The sequence below is a fragment of the Perca flavescens genome, chromosome 4 (genome assembly GCF_004354835.1).
Source record: "Perca flavescens isolate YP-PL-M2 chromosome 4, PFLA_1.0, whole genome shotgun sequence".
NCBI lineage: Eukaryota > Metazoa > Chordata > Actinopteri > Perciformes > Percidae > Perca > Perca flavescens.
This window is the reverse complement of record NC_041334.1, coordinates 29,179,460-29,200,280: the sequence shown is the minus strand read 5'-3', so window position 1 is coordinate 29,200,280 and position 20,821 is coordinate 29,179,460. Positions and strand designations below refer to the sequence as shown.

At 41.8% G+C, this 20,821-nt stretch overlaps 1 protein-coding gene across 1 annotated transcript in view; it reads left to right on the top strand.

The window, feature by feature from the left end:
* kif21b (kinesin family member 21B) overlaps positions 1-20,821 on the top strand; it is a 71,555-nt gene that overhangs the window by 37,145 nt on the left and 13,589 nt on the right. Inside the window, exons 12-32 of the mRNA XM_028575637.1 lie at positions 98-221; positions 312-450; positions 1,348-1,536; positions 2,369-2,568; positions 2,676-2,783; positions 3,473-3,789; positions 4,361-4,544; positions 5,470-5,673; positions 5,770-5,871; positions 6,463-6,628; positions 6,861-6,921; positions 7,119-7,167; positions 7,883-8,127; positions 9,762-9,830; positions 9,970-10,080; positions 15,061-15,099; positions 18,312-18,448; positions 19,164-19,344; positions 19,581-19,745; positions 20,436-20,553; positions 20,650-20,820. Coding sequence (XP_028431438.1) covers positions 98-221; positions 312-450; positions 1,348-1,536; positions 2,369-2,568; positions 2,676-2,783; positions 3,473-3,789; positions 4,361-4,544; positions 5,470-5,673; positions 5,770-5,871; positions 6,463-6,628; positions 6,861-6,921; positions 7,119-7,167; positions 7,883-8,127; positions 9,762-9,830; positions 9,970-10,080; positions 15,061-15,099; positions 18,312-18,448; positions 19,164-19,344; positions 19,581-19,745; positions 20,436-20,553; positions 20,650-20,820 — 3,079 coding nt within the window. The remainder of the gene's footprint in view (positions 1-97; positions 222-311; positions 451-1,347; positions 1,537-2,368; positions 2,569-2,675; positions 2,784-3,472; positions 3,790-4,360; positions 4,545-5,469; positions 5,674-5,769; positions 5,872-6,462; positions 6,629-6,860; positions 6,922-7,118; positions 7,168-7,882; positions 8,128-9,761; positions 9,831-9,969; positions 10,081-15,060; positions 15,100-18,311; positions 18,449-19,163; positions 19,345-19,580; positions 19,746-20,435; positions 20,554-20,649; position 20,821) is intronic.

The following is a 20,821-nucleotide window of genomic DNA, read 5'->3' as shown; positions in this document are numbered from 1 at the left end:
TCATGATAAAAAATATATTGACAAGTGACGTTATTTGTGTCTTTTCTCAATGCCAACTGTCACCTGGCTCAACAAGCATGCTTTTCTGCTCCTGTAGTCCCGAGTTGGAGAAAGGTCTGAAGAAACGAGTGAAGCTGCACACTCACGAGAATGGAGAGAACGGGCAGAATGGTCAAAACGGACAGAATGGAGAGATTGATTCAGACGACAATTACACTGAGGTATGGTACGCGCAGTGTTGGCGTTCATACGGACGACAAACAAAAACAAACAGAACAAAGTCTAATGTATCTGTGTGTTTCTGTGTGTAGGATATCATGTCCCCACTGCAGGAGGAGAGTGGTTGTGATGAAGATGAAGGGGAAGATGAAGAGGAGGGCAGGGAGGAGGAGGACGGTTTTGACAGTGACGAGAGCCAGGTGGATTCAGACTCAGACGCCGATGAGAAAGGTGTGTTTCTGACAGCTGCTGCTACAAAATGGCCAGACCTCTTCCCTCTTTTTTGTGTCCTGTGTTTAGCCATGCTAGTGACCATAGATGGTAATGTCTGTCTGTAGGTCGGTGGGTAAGTATCTCAGCAACTATGGAATGGATTGCCATGACATTATGTACAGACATTTGTTGTGTGCAGAGGATGAATCCCATGACTTTGGTGATCCCTGTCTTTCGCTCTAGTGCCCCCAGCTACAGTATCCGATGACTTGGCAACAAACATTTACATAGACATTCATGATTCCTTCCATGATTCCTTCCATGATCCCCGGACTTATCCTCTTGCACCATCTACTGGTCTATATTTAAATTTATTTATGGTTTATGACCAGATATTTGCAAAACTAATCACAATCCCATTAGCCTCAGCTGTACTTTGTGTTTAGACTAAGATGGTGAACATGGTAAACATGTTAGCATTGTCATTATGAACATGTAAGCATGCTAATGTAAGCCTTTGGCTTAAAGCAAAGTCATAAAGTACAGCCTCACAGAGCTGCTAACATTGCTTGTCCTATTCAAGGTTGCCTACATCTCCTTTTTCTTTAAGGACATTATGCAGTTTGTCAGATGGTTTACCATGAAGACAGAAGAAGATATTTTATAGAATAGAGATGAATTTGAATGTGCACTCTTATGGACAGTGTCTGAGAGAAGCACAAAGAAGCAACACATGAATCAACCAATGCCAAAGGTTTAAGTTGATGCCAATCACAACCGTAAATTAAGTCTCCGATTTGGTGTGTTTTTGACATTTCCTGCTATTAATTTCATTATCCTAAATTTTTATTTCATGTAAACTCCTATTTAAGCTCTTCTTGGCACTCAGTCTGATCTTTCCCTTCCAACCTGCAGCCAACTTCCAGGCGGACCTGGCTGATCTGACCTGCGAGATCGAGATCAAACAGAAGCTGATGGACGAGCTGGAGAACAGCCAGCGGAGGCTGCTGATGCTCAAACTGCAGTACGAGGAGAAGCTCATTCTACTGCAGAACAAGATCCGAGACACTCAGCTGGAGAGAGACCGCGTACTGCAGAATCTCAGTGAGTTCATGCATCACGAGATTTGTAAATTACACCTGGATTGGGGAGTTGTTGATCAGTAAAAGGTGTAATTAAAGGTAAAGCATCCTGACAACTAGGGCTGGGTACCGAATTCAATACTTTTTAGGCACTGACCGAATTGCCTCTAAAGTATCGTGAATTGAGAAATGCCTCGTCATTCAATACCCAATTTCAATACCTAAGGAGTAAATCTCATCACCGTCAGTGAGCCAATAAGCATGCAGCATGCTTCTACCAACATCTAATAATGTTTGTGATCGGCTGTCTGACGGGGCTCAGACAATAGATTTGTGCCGCAATGTTGCGATTTATTTTTGTTTTATGAAGTTGGTATCGCAAAAAGTATCATTTAGGAACCGGCATTGAAGTCACGATATTGGTATCAGTACTGGTATTGAATATTTTTTAACCATACCCAGCCCTACTGACAACAGACCATTAAAGGTGCTGTAGGAAGGGTTGCGACGATCCAGGACTTGGCCAACATTTTTTAACATTGACAACTTCTCACTTCCCTCCCCCCTTTCCGCTAAAGCCCAAAACAAGGGAGAATGAATACGTGTGCATGAGCAGTGATTGACACGCAGTTAGACACGCCCCCTGGTCCTGATTGGTGCATCTGAACAGGGAGTGGTGGATTTTTGCAAATCGCACTACAGACTGTAGGTGCCAGAGGAGCCGGATTTTTTTTTAAATTACCTGCTTTATGTAGTTCTACTCGAACATAGGGTCAGTTTCAGCAAATATGACAGAATGTTAGTTTTATAAGTCTTACCTACTGCACCTTTGACATTATTACGTGGCTACACAGTGTCTATGGAGAACTATACAGAGGAGAAGGCCAACCGGATCAAGCAGGACTACGAGAAACGTCTTAAGGAGATGAATCGAGACCTGCTGAAGCTGCAAGTGGCACAGAAAGAACATGCGCGTCTCCTGAAAAACCAGGGGAGGTACGAACGGGAGCTGAAGAAACTCCAGACCGAGGTCAACGATATGAAGAAAGCCAAGGTAAGAGGAAGAAGAGCAATGGGGGAGGAGCGGGAGCATGGATAAATGCCATTGTTTGAGCAGGAATACTAGTGCAGTTTAGGAAGCCTGACCTCTGCTGTTCCCAGGTGACACTGATGAAGCAGATGAAGGAGGAGCAGCAGAGGAGGAGGATGGTGGAGGCAAAGAGGAACCGTGAGATCGCCCAACTCAAGAAGGAGCAGCGCCGCCAAGAGGTCAGACTGCATCTGTTTGTGTGTGTTTATGACAGATATATTCGACCCTGCAAGCTGCAAACTACAGTCAATACTACAGTGTTCAGAAGCACATATTAACATATGTGCTTCAGCACCCTCTAATGTCTCATGCAGAAATAGAAATATTGGGAAATGAGTGCTAGGTGAGACAGTATGAGCTTGTTTAATCTATGTTTCAGCTGTTGTCAACAACACTAATTTCACAACTGTATTTAAAGAATGACTCATGCTGATGAGTGGCTTGCATTGAGGTTTTTCCTTCTGTTTGTCAGCCTGGCACTTTAAAACCCTGCTTTTATGGATCATGCACATATTGCACACAGATTGTTGGTATCGCTTCTACGTGTTGAAGATTAGCACATACATACCCTGAATGTGTTCATTTACATCTTTGTCTTCCCTGGAGGAGAGGGCTTATTAATGAGCATGGAAACATTTACACTGTCATACCGTGGGCCTCATTTGTAATCCTTTTTATTTAGGGTTTTGTCTTGAGTCTTAAAATCCCCTCTTGATCAACACTTCCCTGTGTGCAGCCTGTTGTGCAAAGCGCAGTCTTATTCAGCTCAGGGATCTAATTAACGCTAGAAGAACAATATAAAAAATGTAGAGGAAAAATGAATAACAAACATGTTGAGAGAGCTCTTTCTGTCTGTCCTGTCCATCAGTACCAGATTCGAGCGCTGGAGTCTCAGAAGCGGCAGCAGGAGCAGGTGCTGCGCAGGAAGACCCAGGAAGTGACCGCCCTGCGGCGCCTGGCCAAGCCCATGTCAGACCGTGTGGCGGGGCGTGTGGCCCGCTGGAACCAGACTCCCCCAGTTACAGACTCTGGAGCAGAGTTGTCAGCCAGCACCACAGCGAGCAGCTCTGAACCTGAGACTGGGAGGACTGTGAGTGGGCTGGTGAGACAGTGGAACAACAAAAACAATGTGTTTGGATATCTGGCAGAGAGTGAAGGGAGCATGGATGGAACCAGGGTCATTGGGTAAGCTGGGTTGATGTAGTCAATGACCTCTCCTTTACATGTGCATGTGTTAACGCTGTCTTTGTAAGTGATTTTTATTTTTTTTATTTTAAAAAGGGTCACTTGTAGTGATGAAACTACAGAGAGTTATCACCCAAATCTGGAGCTCCCCTCAGCTTTACAGAGCTTTATAGTGAGTTTTAGCTCATTGTTTAGCCGTCCGGACGCAACTTTACTGTGCTCACTGCTCTTATAGTGTCGTTTTCAGCTGCAGCAGGCAGCTGTTTGCAGCAAAAAAGCTCCAAAAACCCAATATATAATATATCTGCTCAGCACCAAACAGCAGACAGTCACAGTCATCTAATGGCTACTAAACATCGTTGAGAATTTGACAGCTAAAGAGACTGATGTTTTTATCTCAGGTGGACACAAACAACACAACCAAATGAATGAGAATGTTGCTCAGTAAATGAGTAAACTGTTCTGCTAACAGGTTCACAATATATATGTTAAAAGGTGATGGTATGTCAGTGTTGTGTTGTGTTGTGGCCAAGTGGCCGAAAAAAATCAGTCTCCCTTTGTCCCTTCCCAGCAGTAGGAAGAAGTTGCAGCGTAAGCCAGCTGGCGTTGGAAGCGCTGGAGTGGCGGGCAGAGCCAGCAGCTTCTCCAAGTCTGCCCGTCAGAAGTGGCAAGCGCTCGAGCGTCGCATTATGGACATTGTCATGCAGAGAATGACAATCGCTAACGTGGAAGCTGACATGGATCGCCTTATAAAGGTAGGAATGGCCTTCACATTTTTATTCTAGATTAAGGTGGGAAATTGTGCTGTTTGTTACTGGGATTACACTTGGTTTGGTGGCTATAGAGTAAAATGGCATCCACAGGACTCTGCTGTTAAACCGGGACATGGTCTTGACCTGTATCACTTGAGACAACGTGGAAAAGTGTTTTGTGATACAATTAGCCAAAACCAATATACACCATGAGACAGGGCTGGGCAATCAATAAAATTTTGATCTCGATTTTGGCACATAACAATCACAAAAACAATTATATTGCACGTTACATTTAGCAAGTTCTTATTTTGTCTTGTGTTCTGAAGTGGAATTCTTAAATTTCAACGGGAAAAGTGTTAAGGAACATTTCACAGTTCAAGGTGTGTCACTGTTGATTTATTTAACTGTTTCACTGTTTTTTAAGTTCAATAAATGCAACATCTTTCGAAAAGTCAATGAGTAATCGTGTTAAATAATCAATATCAATCGATTTCAGTATTGACCAAACTAACTGTTATCAGGATTTTTTCCTTAATCGAGCAGCCCTACCATGAGATGAGGAATCAAAATTACACATGTTTATACTAGTGGCAGCAGCAGAACTAGTTTCAGAGATTTACATCTTAGTGACTTTTTTGGCTCTCTTCCTCTAAGTAGTTGACAACTGAAGGCAAAGTGAGTGAGGCTCTTCCTTCCTCCTTTCTCCATAGACCGAGACTGTTGAAAAAAATCGTATGGCACACATGTGTGTGTGTATATATATATATATATATATATATATGTGTATAGTAAATAAAGTTTATAATTGTGGATGTAACTCCCTCTATTTTGTGTCCTTATCTTGAACATTTGCATCTTTTTGTATAGGTACCGTAAGTATAGGTCTGACCTTTTTTTGCGTGCATTTGTGTTTTTGATGAGTCAGAAGCGAGAGGAGCTGACAGTCCATCAGGAATCGCTCTCACATAAGAGGGAGGTACTAATGGCAGACGGAGAGGGACCAGAAGCAGAGGACCGCCTCCTTCAGGAAATTACTGAGGAGATTGAGGTGCTGAACGCCAACATAGACTACATCAATGACAGCCTGTCTGACTGCCAGGCCACCATCGTACAGATAGAAGAGACCAAGGTAAAACAACACACACACACACACACACACACTAATGTTTGCAGTCCAGCTGTGAGAAATGAGAGGAGTAATGCCTAGGATTGTGTTGTCCTGCAGGATGAGCTGGACTCGGTGGACACCTCAGTGGTGATCAGTTCCTGCTCTCTGGCTGAAGCACGCAACCTGCTGGACCACTTCCTGAAGGCTTCCATAGACAAAGTGAGTTATCATAAAGGTGTTGTGGGGGCTATGAAAACTTAAAAGTCCATATGGTTGGGTTTGGAGGTGGGCTTGCAGACTTAGAAACATTTGTAAAACCAATAGTGTTGAAACTATTTAAATCCGTACTCTTGAAGGTGTGAAAGAAAATATGTAAAGAAAAAAAAAAAAAAAATAAAAGCATATATTGTAAGTGTTTAAATACCGTAAAATAAATTAGTTTTTTACCGTTATCATATCATGCCACTGGCAAACATCTAATCATGTTATTTGTATGTACTGATGTTGCAATGTCCCGAAGAGAGTAAAGTGCAGGTGCCCTGAACAATGGATTGTGGTTCCATCCAGTGGTGTCTCTTTGTACTGCAAGATGTTGTCACGGGTGTATTTCTTGGTGCAAAAAAAAAATCAAATCCCCTTTCAGAAAGCCAAAACACTTTATTAACTAGATAGTCTCATTCCCTGTTGTAAGATTAATCCCTAGTCTAAACGTTGACTCCTATAGTACGTTGTGTGCGTGCATGTGTGCGAGTGTGTTTGTGTGTGCATTACTATTTTTGATTTGTCTGATTTGTCATTGTGTGTACACAGAGTTTACAGGTGGCTCAGAAGGAGGCTCAGGTGCGACTGCTGGAGGGTCAGCTGAGACAGACAGATGTGATTGGCTCATCTCACAATCACATAATCCTTGATGCCCTGCGAGAAAAAGCAGAGTACATCCCTGAGCTCCAGGCTCTCATCCACAATGTACAGCAGGGTGAGTGGTGTTTTTTTGTTTATGTTTAGGGTCTGTGTGGCAGTGTGTACTGTACGACCTTATTCTGTATGTTCCCTTGACTTAATCTGATTGAGAGAATATATTAAAAACGAAAAAAATGCACGGTATAAAACGTGGTAGTGGATTAGCTTTTGTCACACACAGACTTAGCAAGTGGCAGTGTACGTACGGTGTGCGGGCGGCCGACAAGGTTTGTTTTGTGTGCTTCCAGAAAATGGTTACACCAGCACAGACGAGGAGCCCTCGGAGTTCAGCCAGGCGTCTGACAGCAGGTGAGACTGCAGTCGCCCACACAAAATCCTCCTCTCACTCTGACCCATTTTTGTTTTTGTTTAAGTAGTTACCACAATGTGCTAAAGTTGGTCTTATTGTGCAAAAAAACCTAGTGTTCATCCTGGAATATTTTTATCTGAAAAATTCTTTGTATCCATGCATATTTCTCGAACTCTCATTTCCTCTCTTTCCGCAGTGTATCTCAAATGAAAGAATCCAACAGCCAAGATGATTTCAAAATAAAGGTACAGCTGATTTGTGTTGGTGAAGTGCATATTGTAGTTGTTATTTGGCTGTTAGAATCCTCATTCTTCTTCTTAACACAACAAAAGCGTCCTCTTTTTAGATCCACATGTCAACATTACCTCCATGTTTTATTTCTCAGAATAGGTCTATTTCCCCCCCACACACAGTGTCAGTGTTTAAAACATCAGGTAGTGCTGCGGCTTGCAGTAGCCAAGCCTGTCAGACCTTTATGAATCATGATGGCACTGCATGTTGATGGAATTGGTGTTTTTTTTCTGAAGTGTGATTGTGTTTAGACCCTTGCTCTATTTCCACTGTCAACACACATGCCACAGTTTGTCTGTCAGAGCAGCTGCCATTTTTGTTTGGAACCATGAGGTGGCAGTATAAGCAAACACTTTAAAATTCTTCTACTTACTAAAGTGTTGGTTTGATTTTCTGAAGAGGAACCCCTGATGTGACACCAACCCTTCCTGTCATCTTGTTAATGCTGTGTGAAGTTGTTGTCTTTATTGGGTTTTTGATGTTATTTTTTTTCTATCCAGCTGTTTGACCCCACATTGGCTTCTTTCTCTTTTCAAGTTTTTCCTCTTGTGCTTTTTATTAAATGCAATCTTTATCTTTATTTTATGTCTCAGTTTTTCATATCCCTTCATATCTCTTCTCCTTTTCTTATATCATTCCCCCGTCTATGGTCCGCAAATCAACAACCAGATGGAGCCTCGTCTGTCAGCTCAGATGAAGGCGGTGTCTGCGGAGTATTTGGGTCCCATCCTGGACTCCTCATCAGGCAGCAAGCAGCAGCACATCACCAAGTCTCTGGCCTCGCTGACAGACATCCAGGAGGACGGCATGAGCCTAGGGACAACGAGTCTGGGGCTCAGCCTGGCCCTGCGAGACCCCTACCACAGGGACCGGGCGTTCCGCACCATCAGCCTACCTGTCAGGGGACACACCTTGTAAGTGAATATAATGACCGCTGAGATGATCTAGGACAATACATATGATTTAAGTGTTACCTGGGGAAATAAGGAGACTTGACTGTTGTATTTAAGCCATGTTGAATTATGATAACACCTCACAAGTAACAATTAACTGCAGTGTGTCTGATGGTAGAGCATTTGTATTTGCACTCTCCACTTCAGTGGTTCCCAACTTTTTTTGTACCCCCACAGCCTATCAAATAAGCTCAGGTACCTCTTTGTAGTCCACTTCACAACCATTATCGCATTACTTTTAGCTCTGTATGTCCACCATTTTTCCATTACATGTAGCAATTTCACAATTGTGTCATTACTTTTCAATAACCATTTTAATCATGTATCCATTACATTTACCTAACTATTGTAACTGTTTATTCATTACTTTCATAACTGTTTCGACTATAACAGTGTAACAGGTATTACAGCTGACTCTGTATGTGGATATATATTTTTTAATCAAATTGTAATTTCTATTCTATCCATTGTTTGTTTTTTTTAGCAGTGGGGGGCAGGTCTGTCCGAACAACAACATCCCTTGAACTGTATTTGTTGAGGAACTATAGGGCACTTAACATCTACAACAGGTCTACACTTAGAACGGACCCACAGCGGTGACGTTTTTAGTGGAGCTGTTCGTTTAATAGTTGACTCGGAAGAAAGCAAACGTTTTGACAATAAATTACATCAACACGACAGTATGTGGAATGTGAGCGGCAGCCAACGGGGGGGTGTATTATGTCGGCAGGATAATTTAAAAGGCAACCGCGACTACATTTTTTTGTACACCCCTATTTCTGATACCGTGGTGGCAGAAATTTTGCCATGGTGGGCCGCCACTACAAAATCAACATAGAGGAAACACTGCTATCAAATTAGTTGAGCTTCTCCACAAATCTTTCAAAATACCACTTGTCGACTGCAGAAGTGCCCCCTGGGGTACAAGTGCCCCTGGTTGGGAATCACTGCGCTGTTGTGTGGGCCAGCGGGGTGGCCTGTTGGTTAGAGTCCTCCTCAATTCGAGAACCTCATCTCGATTCCCCATGTTGGTAAACATGTATTCTGCTGAACTGCCAGTTAGCAAAATGAAGTCATTGAATGCCGTTGACATGGGTTGAACTGGAACATTTGCAACTATTTTAACATAGGAGGTGTTGCTGAGATAAACAAACACGCGGGATAGAAACATAAGGATAATTCCATAACCATAAACTAATATCACAAATCAACAAGAAAAACGGAACATCTTTAAAATGTCCTGATAAAGTTGTCAAGAATTTTTTGTGTCTCTTTCCTACTGCACACTTTCAAGTTACCAACCACTGAAAACCTGCCAGAGGCTGAAAATTTTTTTAGGTTATAAAACTGCTTCAGGGAGATAAAAGGACAAGCCAATGAAATTTGTATTAGTCCTCTGGGATATGAAGCCTGGTTGTGTGCGATTTGCTATTTAAAGAAATTAGTCTGCCAGTTGCTTTAGTCTGCTAGAAAATGCATACAATTCTTGTAGCTTAAGTTATAGATTCCCCAAAGATTACATATTCGTGTATCGTCCTCCTGTGCACTCCCTTAAAGATTTGCTTAGTTTGCTTTTGTGTGTGTGTGTGTGTCAGTCCCAGGCAGTCTCGAGGTTATGACACTTCCCCTCTAACAAGGAGGAAATCTTACGACCGCGCGTACAGGTACATTCACCGTAATGCTCAATTTTGAGCTATTTTGTTGGCACATTGATCCATTTTTTTTTGACTGTGTAGTGTAATTTTCATACTCCTTCTTAACCTCTTCTCGTCCTTTCTCATCCTTCACCTTCCTCCTTATCAGGCCCACTGACGGCTATACTCCCCCCTCCTCCCCTCCTCTGAGGACCAGGAACGACCGCAACGTCTTCTCAAGGCTCACCAGCAACCAAACCCAAGGTTCTGCTCTGGACAAGTGAGTACACTCTTGCACAGATACATACTCTCACACACTTCTTTTGTCCCCGCATTCTCTGATCAATTCAGTCTCACTTTGAATCGTTCTTTTCTTTGTCTTTCTTCTCTTCTCTTCAGTGGTTTAAAATCTTAACTGGCACTGTATATAGGCTGAAGGTCAGGCCTTTTGAGAGGAAAGTGCTTTTTTCCGCGGTGTAGATGTAAGAGTGTGCTTTTCCAACTGTTTACTGTACCTTCAGATGAATCCCACCTCTTAGACAAAAATACTTTTCATCTGGCAGTAATGTAGTTCCTTGGAGAACAGATGGTGCAAAACATTCATTGAATCCAGGTGTAGTGCACTCAAGACCCATCGAAGAACTGACCACGCAAACCACAACCACAGGCTGCATTTAGCAACACTAACAACAAGGTGTAATTGTAGTGTGTTTCTAGTCAATATAATTGTGGTTGTGGGGAGGGGGGGGGACAGCACGCTGTGGTATAATACGGTATGTCTGTTTTGAGTTGACGTGATGTGCGTGATAATGATGTGCATGCCATGCATTTGGGCAAGAGAAAGAGAAATCATCTTGTACAATCTAATCTAATACAATAAAAAGCAGCCCTGCCATAAATCTTATCTCATGAAATTCAAGTTTGTTGACACCGTGTCGGAGAGAATTAGATTTAAATTTATGGTAATTTTTAAAGATTATTTTTTTTTTTATTATTTATTTGATAGGACAGCTTAGACTTGAAAGGGGAGAGAGAGGGGGAATGACATGCAGCAAAGGGCCGCGGGTCGGAGTCGAACCCGCGGCCGCTGTGTAAAAAAAGTAAACCTCTATATATGGGCACCCGCTCTACCAGGTGAGCTACCCAGGCGCCCATTTATGGTAACTTAGATGTGGTATCGAATTGGCCTTTTTTTCTTAATTGTTTTTTCATCCTATTTACATACATAAAGGTTAAAAGAATGTTCTGAACACTTTTCAATGTGTAAGTGTGTAGTTCAGCTACATCAGATGGAGACACGATGTGGATATGAGATGCATGTTATTGTCAGCCTCTGAACTTGCAAAGTCTGGAATGAATAACAGCCCTTTTCCCTTGCACTTCACAATCAATTCCAGCTTGTTAATTTCAGTCATCGTTTGGCTCTGCTCTAAAGTTGTTTGTTTTCTAATCTTTATTAATCCGGAACATTTCTCAGTTTTATTGACCCCTAATCGTTAGCGAGAATGCTGTGAGAATAGGGTGTTGTGTTTGTGTGTGCTGTAGGTGTGAATGTTTGTGTGTCGGAGCCTGTGGGTCCTCATTATGTGGAGCCGGGGTAGGTAAATGACTTGGCTGTTGTCATCTTTCCATGCAGCTCTTGATTCAAGCCCTTTTGAATTAACTCAGGTTGGCAGTGTGGGAGGCTATTTATGTTTAGGGTCGCGTTTGTAGTTCCCACAGGAGAAGCCTTCCTATAGAGCATGATGCAGGAGGATCAAATGGTGGGAGTTTTTGTTTTTCCTTTCATCTTTTGTTGCAGGCAGCATTTGCATTTGTTGCAGTCTGATGGAAGGTATTAACATAATTTTGTCATTTCTACTCTTTTTTTTTTATTTTATTTTTTCTTAAAGTGAAGTGTGGGGTAAATGTATTGTTTGCTGAAATGAACACTGGATACAATGATTCAAGATTCATCATTTAAATCATAGTTTTTACTTTGTTTGGTTTCAACATTACTGACGTAACTGTGACACATAATTCATCATCACAAGCGTAAATTCAAAGCTAAATGGAGCCAATTTATTAAAAAGTAATTGCAAAGCCAGTCTGAATCGTCTGCATGAATTCTGTGTAATTGGATGTCAAGCAAGAAGCTGTCTGCTTTGCAAAGATGAAGATAGTGATGTTCTCAAGTGCATCTTTGCAAGTTCACAAAATCTATTAAAATGCAATAAGAGATTTTTGTGGGACTGTATGGATGGATTCTGCTTCGGTTTTTTGACCGATTTATGTTTGACTGAAGCATCGACCGATTATCGCCTGCGTTATTCATTTAACGTTTATTCAGGATTTTATGATTATCTGATAATTTTTTTTATCCATTGCCGATAAAATAAATGAATTTGAAATGTGCTTCTTTGGTTTTGATGCAGCCGTCTGTCTCTGTCTGTAGCGAGTTCTAGTCTATCAACACCACTGAAGGATAGCATCCCTCTGATGGTCAAAGCTGCTTCAACAAGCAAGCGGAGCTGAGTTTCGAACATAAGGCAGCAGATAATTGCAGTGCGACTCCCCGCCTCTGGAAACTCACAAAAAAAAACGTGTAAGCTAACTGTTGTCAATCTAAATAGAAGACAGATTCAGCTCCTGCGTGGCTTATTTTTTGCCTCAAATGTTTAACTATTTTGTTATGTAAGAGACAGTTTCTAAGCCAGCCACAATGTTGGTCTGGTTTGAAATTGGACAGCCAACGAGGGACAGCGTTCGTCCAATCAGGTGCAGCAAGTACACTACCACTATCCCTCCAATGCTTGAAATAAAGCCAGGAAAAAGGAGGGCACCTGTCAATCATCTATCGTGACACCGCCTAGTGGCAAGCCCATCGATCGTCCAATGCTGGGAAGCGGCATCACATGTGGACACATTCCAAAAGAGGTAGTGAGACGGTGCCTGGACCCGGGCAGGAAATGTGATTAGTTTATCATAGTTAACCAAATCTGCTGCACAGTAAGCATACAGACATTTCATACACCAGACGTATATAACCTACTAGGGCTGGGCGATATGGAGAAAATCAAATATCACGATATTTTTGACCAAATACCTCGATATCGATACCGCAACGATATTGTAGTGTTGACTATTGGTGCTTTCACAAAATATTTACACAATGAGATTTTTGATAAATAATCCTCAGTAATGTGGATATAATGACTAAGTAGGACTAAAGGCAAATAATAGAAAAGTTACAACAGTCTGGTAAGGTCAGAAAATGACATCACTTTACTGTAATGCAGCCTTTAAAACCAGGAAAAGACACCACTTATGCCATATTACGATATCCAAAATCTAAGACGATATCTAGTCTCATATCACAATATTGATATAGTATCGCTATATTGCCCAGCTCTATGACCTACGGATGTGCATTGAACCCACGTTGGATCCGTTCATATGAGTCAGCCTTCGCTCTGTTCGTCACTGAGTGGAGATGCCAGTCTGCAGTGTAGTTCATATACTTCACTCATAAACCAGATAATTGAACAGTAACAATCGGCTTCATGATCAAAGAACATTTTTTGTATCACGTATACATGTCAATCTATCTCTCTCTCTATCCCTAATATGAATAGATTGGTTGCCTGTGAGGCAGGGATCAGGCATTTGACATGGATTTCAAATACACATGGGAATGAGGGAAATGAATTTCAAACAATGTTTTCTTGTCTTCTGATGGATAAAGGGGCTTTGAATCCCAGAACCATTTTTCAATCTTCACATTACATTTGCATCCTCCAAAACCAATGCATTTTAAAAGGATTTTGTCTTGAGAGTCCGAAAGAAAAGAGGATATCACTATGCTAATAGCCACTGTGGCAGGCAGTAAATACCAAGAAACCGCACATTTATATCACCTTTTAACACAGTTGTTCCCTCCGGACATACTGTAACCAGAACCATTTTATTTTATTATTTCATGCTCAGAGTGTAAGGCACAGGCTCTTATGGTGACAAACCTGAGGTTATAAATTATTTACAGTCTAATAACACTTTTATTGCACATTTACACATAGTGGAGGTACTGTATTGGTGTGGTCTGGATTTTTCCCTCGGCAGCTTTGAGCAGGCCTACCTGTGAGTTTGATCGACAACCTCAGCCTCCATTCTGGATTTTCCCTTCTGTTAACCCTGATTGCGGTCCCTTATGTTCTTTTCTGTACTAATTCCCTGTATATGGCTGGAAAGAGTAGATGTGGGAGCCGACACTGGCATCAGGGGAGTCGTACATTGGGGCTACAAAAGTGTAGAAATTCTAATGTGCAGTTCTTTGACCTCTGTGTATGACTATCCTGGGATCAGTGTTTCGTCCTTGACTACTTCCTTCTTCCTTTCAGTACCTTTGTTTTCTGCCATGTTCAAATGAATAGTTCAACATATTGGGAAACAGGCCTTTTCACTTTCTTGCTAAGAGTTAGATGATTGATTGATTGATACCACTCATGTCTGTAAGTCAAATATGAAGTTACAGCCAGCAGTTGGCTAACTTACCTTAGCATTAAGACTGGAAACGGGGTAAAACAGCTAACTTTGTTCGAAAGGTAATACAATCCGTCTGTCAGCACCTCTAAAGCTCAATAATTAACACGATGACAAGCTGTGGTTGTAGCCCAGCACATAACCACATATAAAACCACAAATTATTATTTTAATGCAAAGGTGAGTGAGCTTTAGAGTTACTGATAGGCAAATGATGTTACTTTTTACTGTTATGTTTTACGCTATGCTAAGTGGCTGCTGGCTGTAACCTTCTACTGAACGGACAGACAAAAGAGTGGTATCAATTTTCTCATCTAACTCTCTGCAAGAAATTAAATAAGCCATAATGTCGAACAATTTCTTTAAACCTTTAACCTTTTAATTTTAGCCCTATGGAAAAGTCCACTAAAAAAACAGCTATTGCTGCTCAGTGTGGGTGTACCTACAGTAAACATGCTCTACCAAGGAAAACATCTGCAGACAGAGGTTAAGGAATACAGCCTGTCCAGTGGTTATCTTTGGGAAGAAGCACATTTCATGCCTGATAATCACTGGACAAGCTTTATTGTTTGACTGAGCTTTGCTGCAGGTTTGCTCACTGCTTTATATCTAAAAAACCCTTCCTCCAGTCACTCCTTCCTATTAACCCTTTGCCAGTAACCCTTCTGTCTTTCCTTAGCGTGGTTAACCCTTTCCTCTTCCCGCCCCACCCTCCCCTCTCCTGCTCCTCTTCTGCCTCCAGGTCGGATGACAGCGACTCTTCGCTCTCCGAGGTGCTCAGGTAGAGGAACTGTGTTTGTCACTCTCTGTTTTTCCCATTTGCCTGTTAACTCATCTGGTCTCCACCGGTAGTCAGTGCCTCGCCTGGCCTCTCCTCCAAACACCCCCATCCCCCCCCCCAACCTCCACCCCCTGTGGGTGAGGTTGCTGTGGTGCATGTTTTAACCACATGCAGCTTTCTGGACCCGCCGGCCTTTCCCACCTGTGATGTTTTGTTTCTCTGTGGTGTAGCTCGCACACAAGACCGGAATGAACCTTACCACTTTTCTGCAGGCTGCAGGAAAAACAAAGAAGCAAATACTAAAATGGGCAAACGTTATTTAAACAAACTACGATCAGTAATTTCCTAGATACTTCATTGCCAGTAAAGGCTGCAGTATTGACAGAGGTTTAGAAATACATGAGTTAAAGGAATAGTTCCACATTTTTGAAATACACTTATTGGCTTCCTTGTCAAGTGTTTGATGAGAAAATTGATGTGACTCTCATGCCTGTCTCTTAGATTTGTAGCTGTAACCAGCAGCCAGTTAGCTTAGCACAAAGAGTGGAAGCAGGGGGAAACAGCTAGCCTGGCTCTTTCTAAAGATAAAAATCTTTCTTTTATAATAATAAAAAAAAACTTTTATAAACAACATAATCTTGTTTGTTTAATCTGTACAAAACCTGAAGCGTAAACCACAAATTGTGGTTTTATGGGTGAGGGGTGGGGGGTAATGTGCAGGACTGTTTCTTGACCGGGTGCAGTGTAGTCACTGGGAGTTTGCCAGGCAAACAGCAGACTTTAGTTTTTATACTTTCGGTTTTTGTATGTATTGAAAGCAATACAACATGTTAATGAGTTAGTTACTAAGTGATTTACCATTGGGCAGAACCAGGCTCGCTATTTTAACCTGTGTGCAGTTGTTGTGCCAAGCTAATTGACTACTGGCTGTATCATCAAATTTAGTGTACAAACAAAGAGATATCCACCTTTTCATCTAACGTTTGGCAAGAAAGCCAATAAGCAAAATGTTTTCCCAAAATGTCAAACTATTTAAGACAAAAATGAAATTATATAATAATGATAAAAACAAAAATTTCTCCTCTGTGTATTTATCTCACACGGTCATGCACAAATTGATGCACCTCTCACCAAGGCCCTTCTGTCTGTTTTTTTTTGTGTATTGCAAAGGACACAAACTGACACCCCCCTCCCCCCTCCTCCATGTTTTTATTATTATGCTTGTCTCTTGGTGCTTGGCCCAGCAAAGTCCATTAGCAGCCCTTTCATAGTGCATAACACAGCACACTATGATATCTTCCACAGACGCTGATAGAATGGGAACACTTTCTGCCATTTGGACCAGTGCCGTGCTGTGAGAAATAGAGAGCTGCATTAAGCAATATTATAATATGGGCAGTTTTTATAGAGGAAATTTTAAGTGAAGGTTTAAAGAAAGTATTTAAAATCATGCAGCATAATGGTTCCTTGGCAGGTGAACAAAGTAGCATGCAAGTGGTTGTAAGTATATGGGCTCTGGTATAATACAATACAGTCAAAGAAATTATGTTTTATTCACAAGATATATAATAGCTTTAGCACCTTACTTCATCTGACTTCCCATTTTGACCAATGAGGGTGGAGTGTAAGGCCTTCTCAGACAACATGAAAGGGTTAACAGCCTTCAGAGTGTCAAGGTTCATTCAAATGAAACTGCACCTCAGATCCTTTTCTCCTATTTTTTTTTTTCAATTTTCCTTCCCTTCTCTATTTATAAAAAAAAATCACATTAGTAGAACGGTCATATGTATTGATTTCCCCTCTTTTGTAATAATAAAAAAATACTTTAGTTATATCATCAACCTTTACAAAACTGGAATTAGACCAAAAAGAGAGTGAGAAAGATTGTTTGTGAAGCTTTTTTCACTCCGTACACCTGTCATCAGGCTGTTACATCTCTCCACCTAACCCCCACATACCCTTTTCCCTGGGCCCCATAAGGCGATTGGCTGTGGAGGTGCTGAACTGAGTGTCAGCTCCCACCTGACTGGCGGAGAATGGATGCTGCATGTGGTGATGATGACGTCTCAGGACGTTGTGCTGTGGTTTATTTTTGAGTTGCAGGCTGCTTGTGTGGTTGGTCTTCCAGGTTGTGGCTCCACAAGTCGATTTTCTTTTGTGTTTTCATGAGACTTTGCAGACATGCATGCGCATTTTTTTCACAGATTGTTTTTTCATTTTCACAGTTTTGGATTTTGGTTGGCATTTTTCAATGCACAGTATTTTTTAATTTTTGATTTGACGTGTGTATTTGTCTGGTTGCTCATCAGTGTGCGTGCAGGCACAGAAGAGGAGCATGTTGCCATCTTTGACAAGTTTCAAGCACTTCCTTCTGTATATTTTTCTCACTCCGTGCAGAAACAAAACCTGACCCGAGTTTTGTGTGTAATCACAGATTCTCTTTTCCTTTGTCACATCCTCTGGCTCTCCCTCACTGCTGTTTTGCTCTCTACCTCACTCTCTCTCACACATACCGTATGCACCCACATACACACTGACCACCACTGGCGTTGTTAGGAAGCCCACGGGGGACCAATTTCCCCACATTCCTTCCTCTTCTTCTTCTCACCCTCTGTCTGCTCTGTTTCACTCTGCTGATTGCTCTCCAGGGTCTCTGACTCTGGTCTGTCAGTGGGACATACTGTAGATTGGGAGGTGGGGGTGCAAAGGTTCAGCTAGACAGATTGAGTGCACATAACATAGATGTGTGTGTGTGTGTGTGTGTGTGTGTGTGTGTGTGTGTGTGTGTGTGTGTGTGTGTGTGTGTGAGTTTGACAGAGAGAGAGCGAGAGATAGACAAGTTGAATAGGAAATCTGCTCCTACTGTGGTAGTGCCTTAATTAGTCTGTTCCACAACAAAAGGAAAGCATGGAGGGGGGAGTGAAGGCAGAAAAGAGAGATGGAGCAGCTAGGCTCAGAGAATCAACAGGAAGTTGTTTGATTGCATATAGGTACATAGCTATTTTAGGGGAATACATCATCTGTATATATATTCGGTGAGGTTTGTATGTGTTTTGTATTGTCTCTGTATAATGGATAGAATATTTGTGTTTTTGTGTGCATGTTTGTGATCAGCCTGTGTTTTGCATACATCTGTAGATATGTGGGAAGAAATCAGCCTCACTGATTTATTTTGATATGACTGTGACACTATGTGTGTGTGTGATCTTTAGGGGTGTGATCAATCCCATCGGAGGTGTGAAGGGGGGTCGGACGGCGCCCCTGCAGTGTGTTTCTGTAGCCGAGGGCCATTCGAAGCCGGTTCTGTGTGTGGATGCTACCGATGAGCTGCTATTCACTGGATCTAAAGGTACACATACTGTACCACTTACTGTATATGTGAATATATTTTCACATTATTTCACATTATATATATATATATATATATATATAGTTTTTTTAAATGGATTTTATTCACGTTAAAGGAAATAACATCATTATTTAAAAACTTTCATGTCAAAACAATTACAGAGCTAAATGGTTAGTTCAACATTTTGGGAAATACGCTTTTTCGCTCTCTTTGATGAGAAGATTGATACTACTCTCAGACGTGCGAGTCGTGTTGATCTTCTCATCTCACTGCAAGAATACAAAACAATGCCTTAAGTACGCTCACAAACCTAAATTTAAAACAGACAATTTCTGTTTTTTTGTGGCTTTGTGTGCAGGTTAAACAAATGCCATACGTGTTAATTAGTGAACTTTAGAGATATTGTTGAGCTTTGAGGAGAGCCAGGCTAGCTGTTCTCCCCTGCTTCCAGGGTCTTTCCCGGCTAGGCTCAGCATAAAAAGTTTCTACTAGTCTAGGCTTAGCATTAAACCTATTGTAGTTCTAAATGATTCCTTCAATAAGTGGTATACATTTTCTTCTGTAAATGTATCAAAAAAGTCAGATTACTGACAATGAGGCATGTAGCAAAAATATGTGCAAGAATACTATAATCTGATCCATTTATTACAATATAATATGCATGCAGGTGTCAAACCGAAGAAAGTATTTTAACTGCCCTTCTCCCCTCTTGCAGATCGCACCTGTAAGATGTGGAACCTAGTAACCGGTCAAGAGATTGTCACCCTCAAAGGCCACCCAAACAATGTGGTGTCAGTCAAATATTGTCCTGCCTCCTGTCTGGTCTTCTCTGTCTCCACCTCCTACATCAAGGTGTGGGACATCCGTGACTCTGCCAAGTGTGTCCGCACGCTTACGTAAGTTCCCTCCCTGCAACCAGCCAGATGGAACGTTGTGTTTTAAGTTGCAGAAAAGTGACAAATTATATGTGGGGGAATTTGATGTGAAATGCATCCAGAGGAGATAACAGCTGTACAGTTCTGCACTGTTCTTACACTGGTCTCTGTTTCTGACATTAGTTTCTCCACCTCTTTTATTCTCCTCCTATTTGTCCCTCTCTCTTATACTTTTTGGCTTCTCTTTACCCCCGCAGTTCATCGGGGCAGGTGGTTTCAGGTGATGCATGTGCTGGCACCACCACCCGCACAATAACCTTTGCACAGGGCGAGTGTCAAATTAACCAGATAGCCCTCAACCCATCAGGATCTGTGCTATATGCTGCTGCTGGAAACACCGTTCGCATGTGGGACCTCAACAGGTACCTTTGTCTATACATTAATGTAGTCATAGATCAGTTTATTCATTGAACTACTCATCAAATTGTCAGTCGTCATTTATGTATCTATGCATTCATGAGTTCTTTCACTGATTTGTATGCTAAGTCATACCTGAATTCATTGGTTCACTCATGCAGATAGTTTCATGGCAGCCAGCTGTAAATTCATCTAGATGTGGATGTATTTATTTACTTGTCATGTTGATCTTAATCAACCAGAGAGCTGATTAACATCTGACTTAAGAGATTAGAAAGGATGTGAAAAGAAAGCACAGGAGCGTAGCACTGGTTTGTATATGAGTATGTTTTCTACAAGGCACCCATTTCTGAAATCCAGCGGCATCGCAGTCTTCTCCTCAGTTTTATGTGTCTAGAGGGAAATGATTTAACAGATTGGACCAGACAGTTTATGCTGAGGGCCTCAGACCCAATTAATGATGCATACCAACCCCCAGGAATGAAAAATGAATGTATTAAACATTTCTTCAGTATCCTCATTGTCTATTGCATAGCTAGTGATTCATTTAGTGAAACCTTGAAAATCAAATTCTTTTAAGTAATGAATTTCACAGACAGACCTTTGCTTTGCTTCACCTCCTTTGCTGTGTGTGTGTGTGTGTGTGCGTGTGTGTGTGTGTGCGTGTGCGTGTGCGTGTGCGTGTGCGTGTGTAGGATGCAAGGGATGGGGAAGCTGACAGGCCACATCGGCTCTGTCATGTGTCTGACAGTTGGACAGTCTCTGCTGGGCAAAGACCAAGTAATCACTGGCTCCAAAGACCATTATGTCAAGGTAACACACACACACACACACACACACATTCAGACCATACCCGAGTGACACAGATGACCGTCTTTTACAGTCTCTTGCTCCCTGTTATTTCCTCAGGTGTTTGACGTGACAGAGGGAACTATGGGTAATGTAGGTCCAGCTCATAACTTTGAGCCGCCCCATTATGATGGCATCGAGTGTTTGGCTGTACAGGGAGATGTGCTGTTCAGCGGGTCCAGAGACAACGGCATCAAAAAATGGGATCTGGAGCAGCAGGAACTCACTCAGG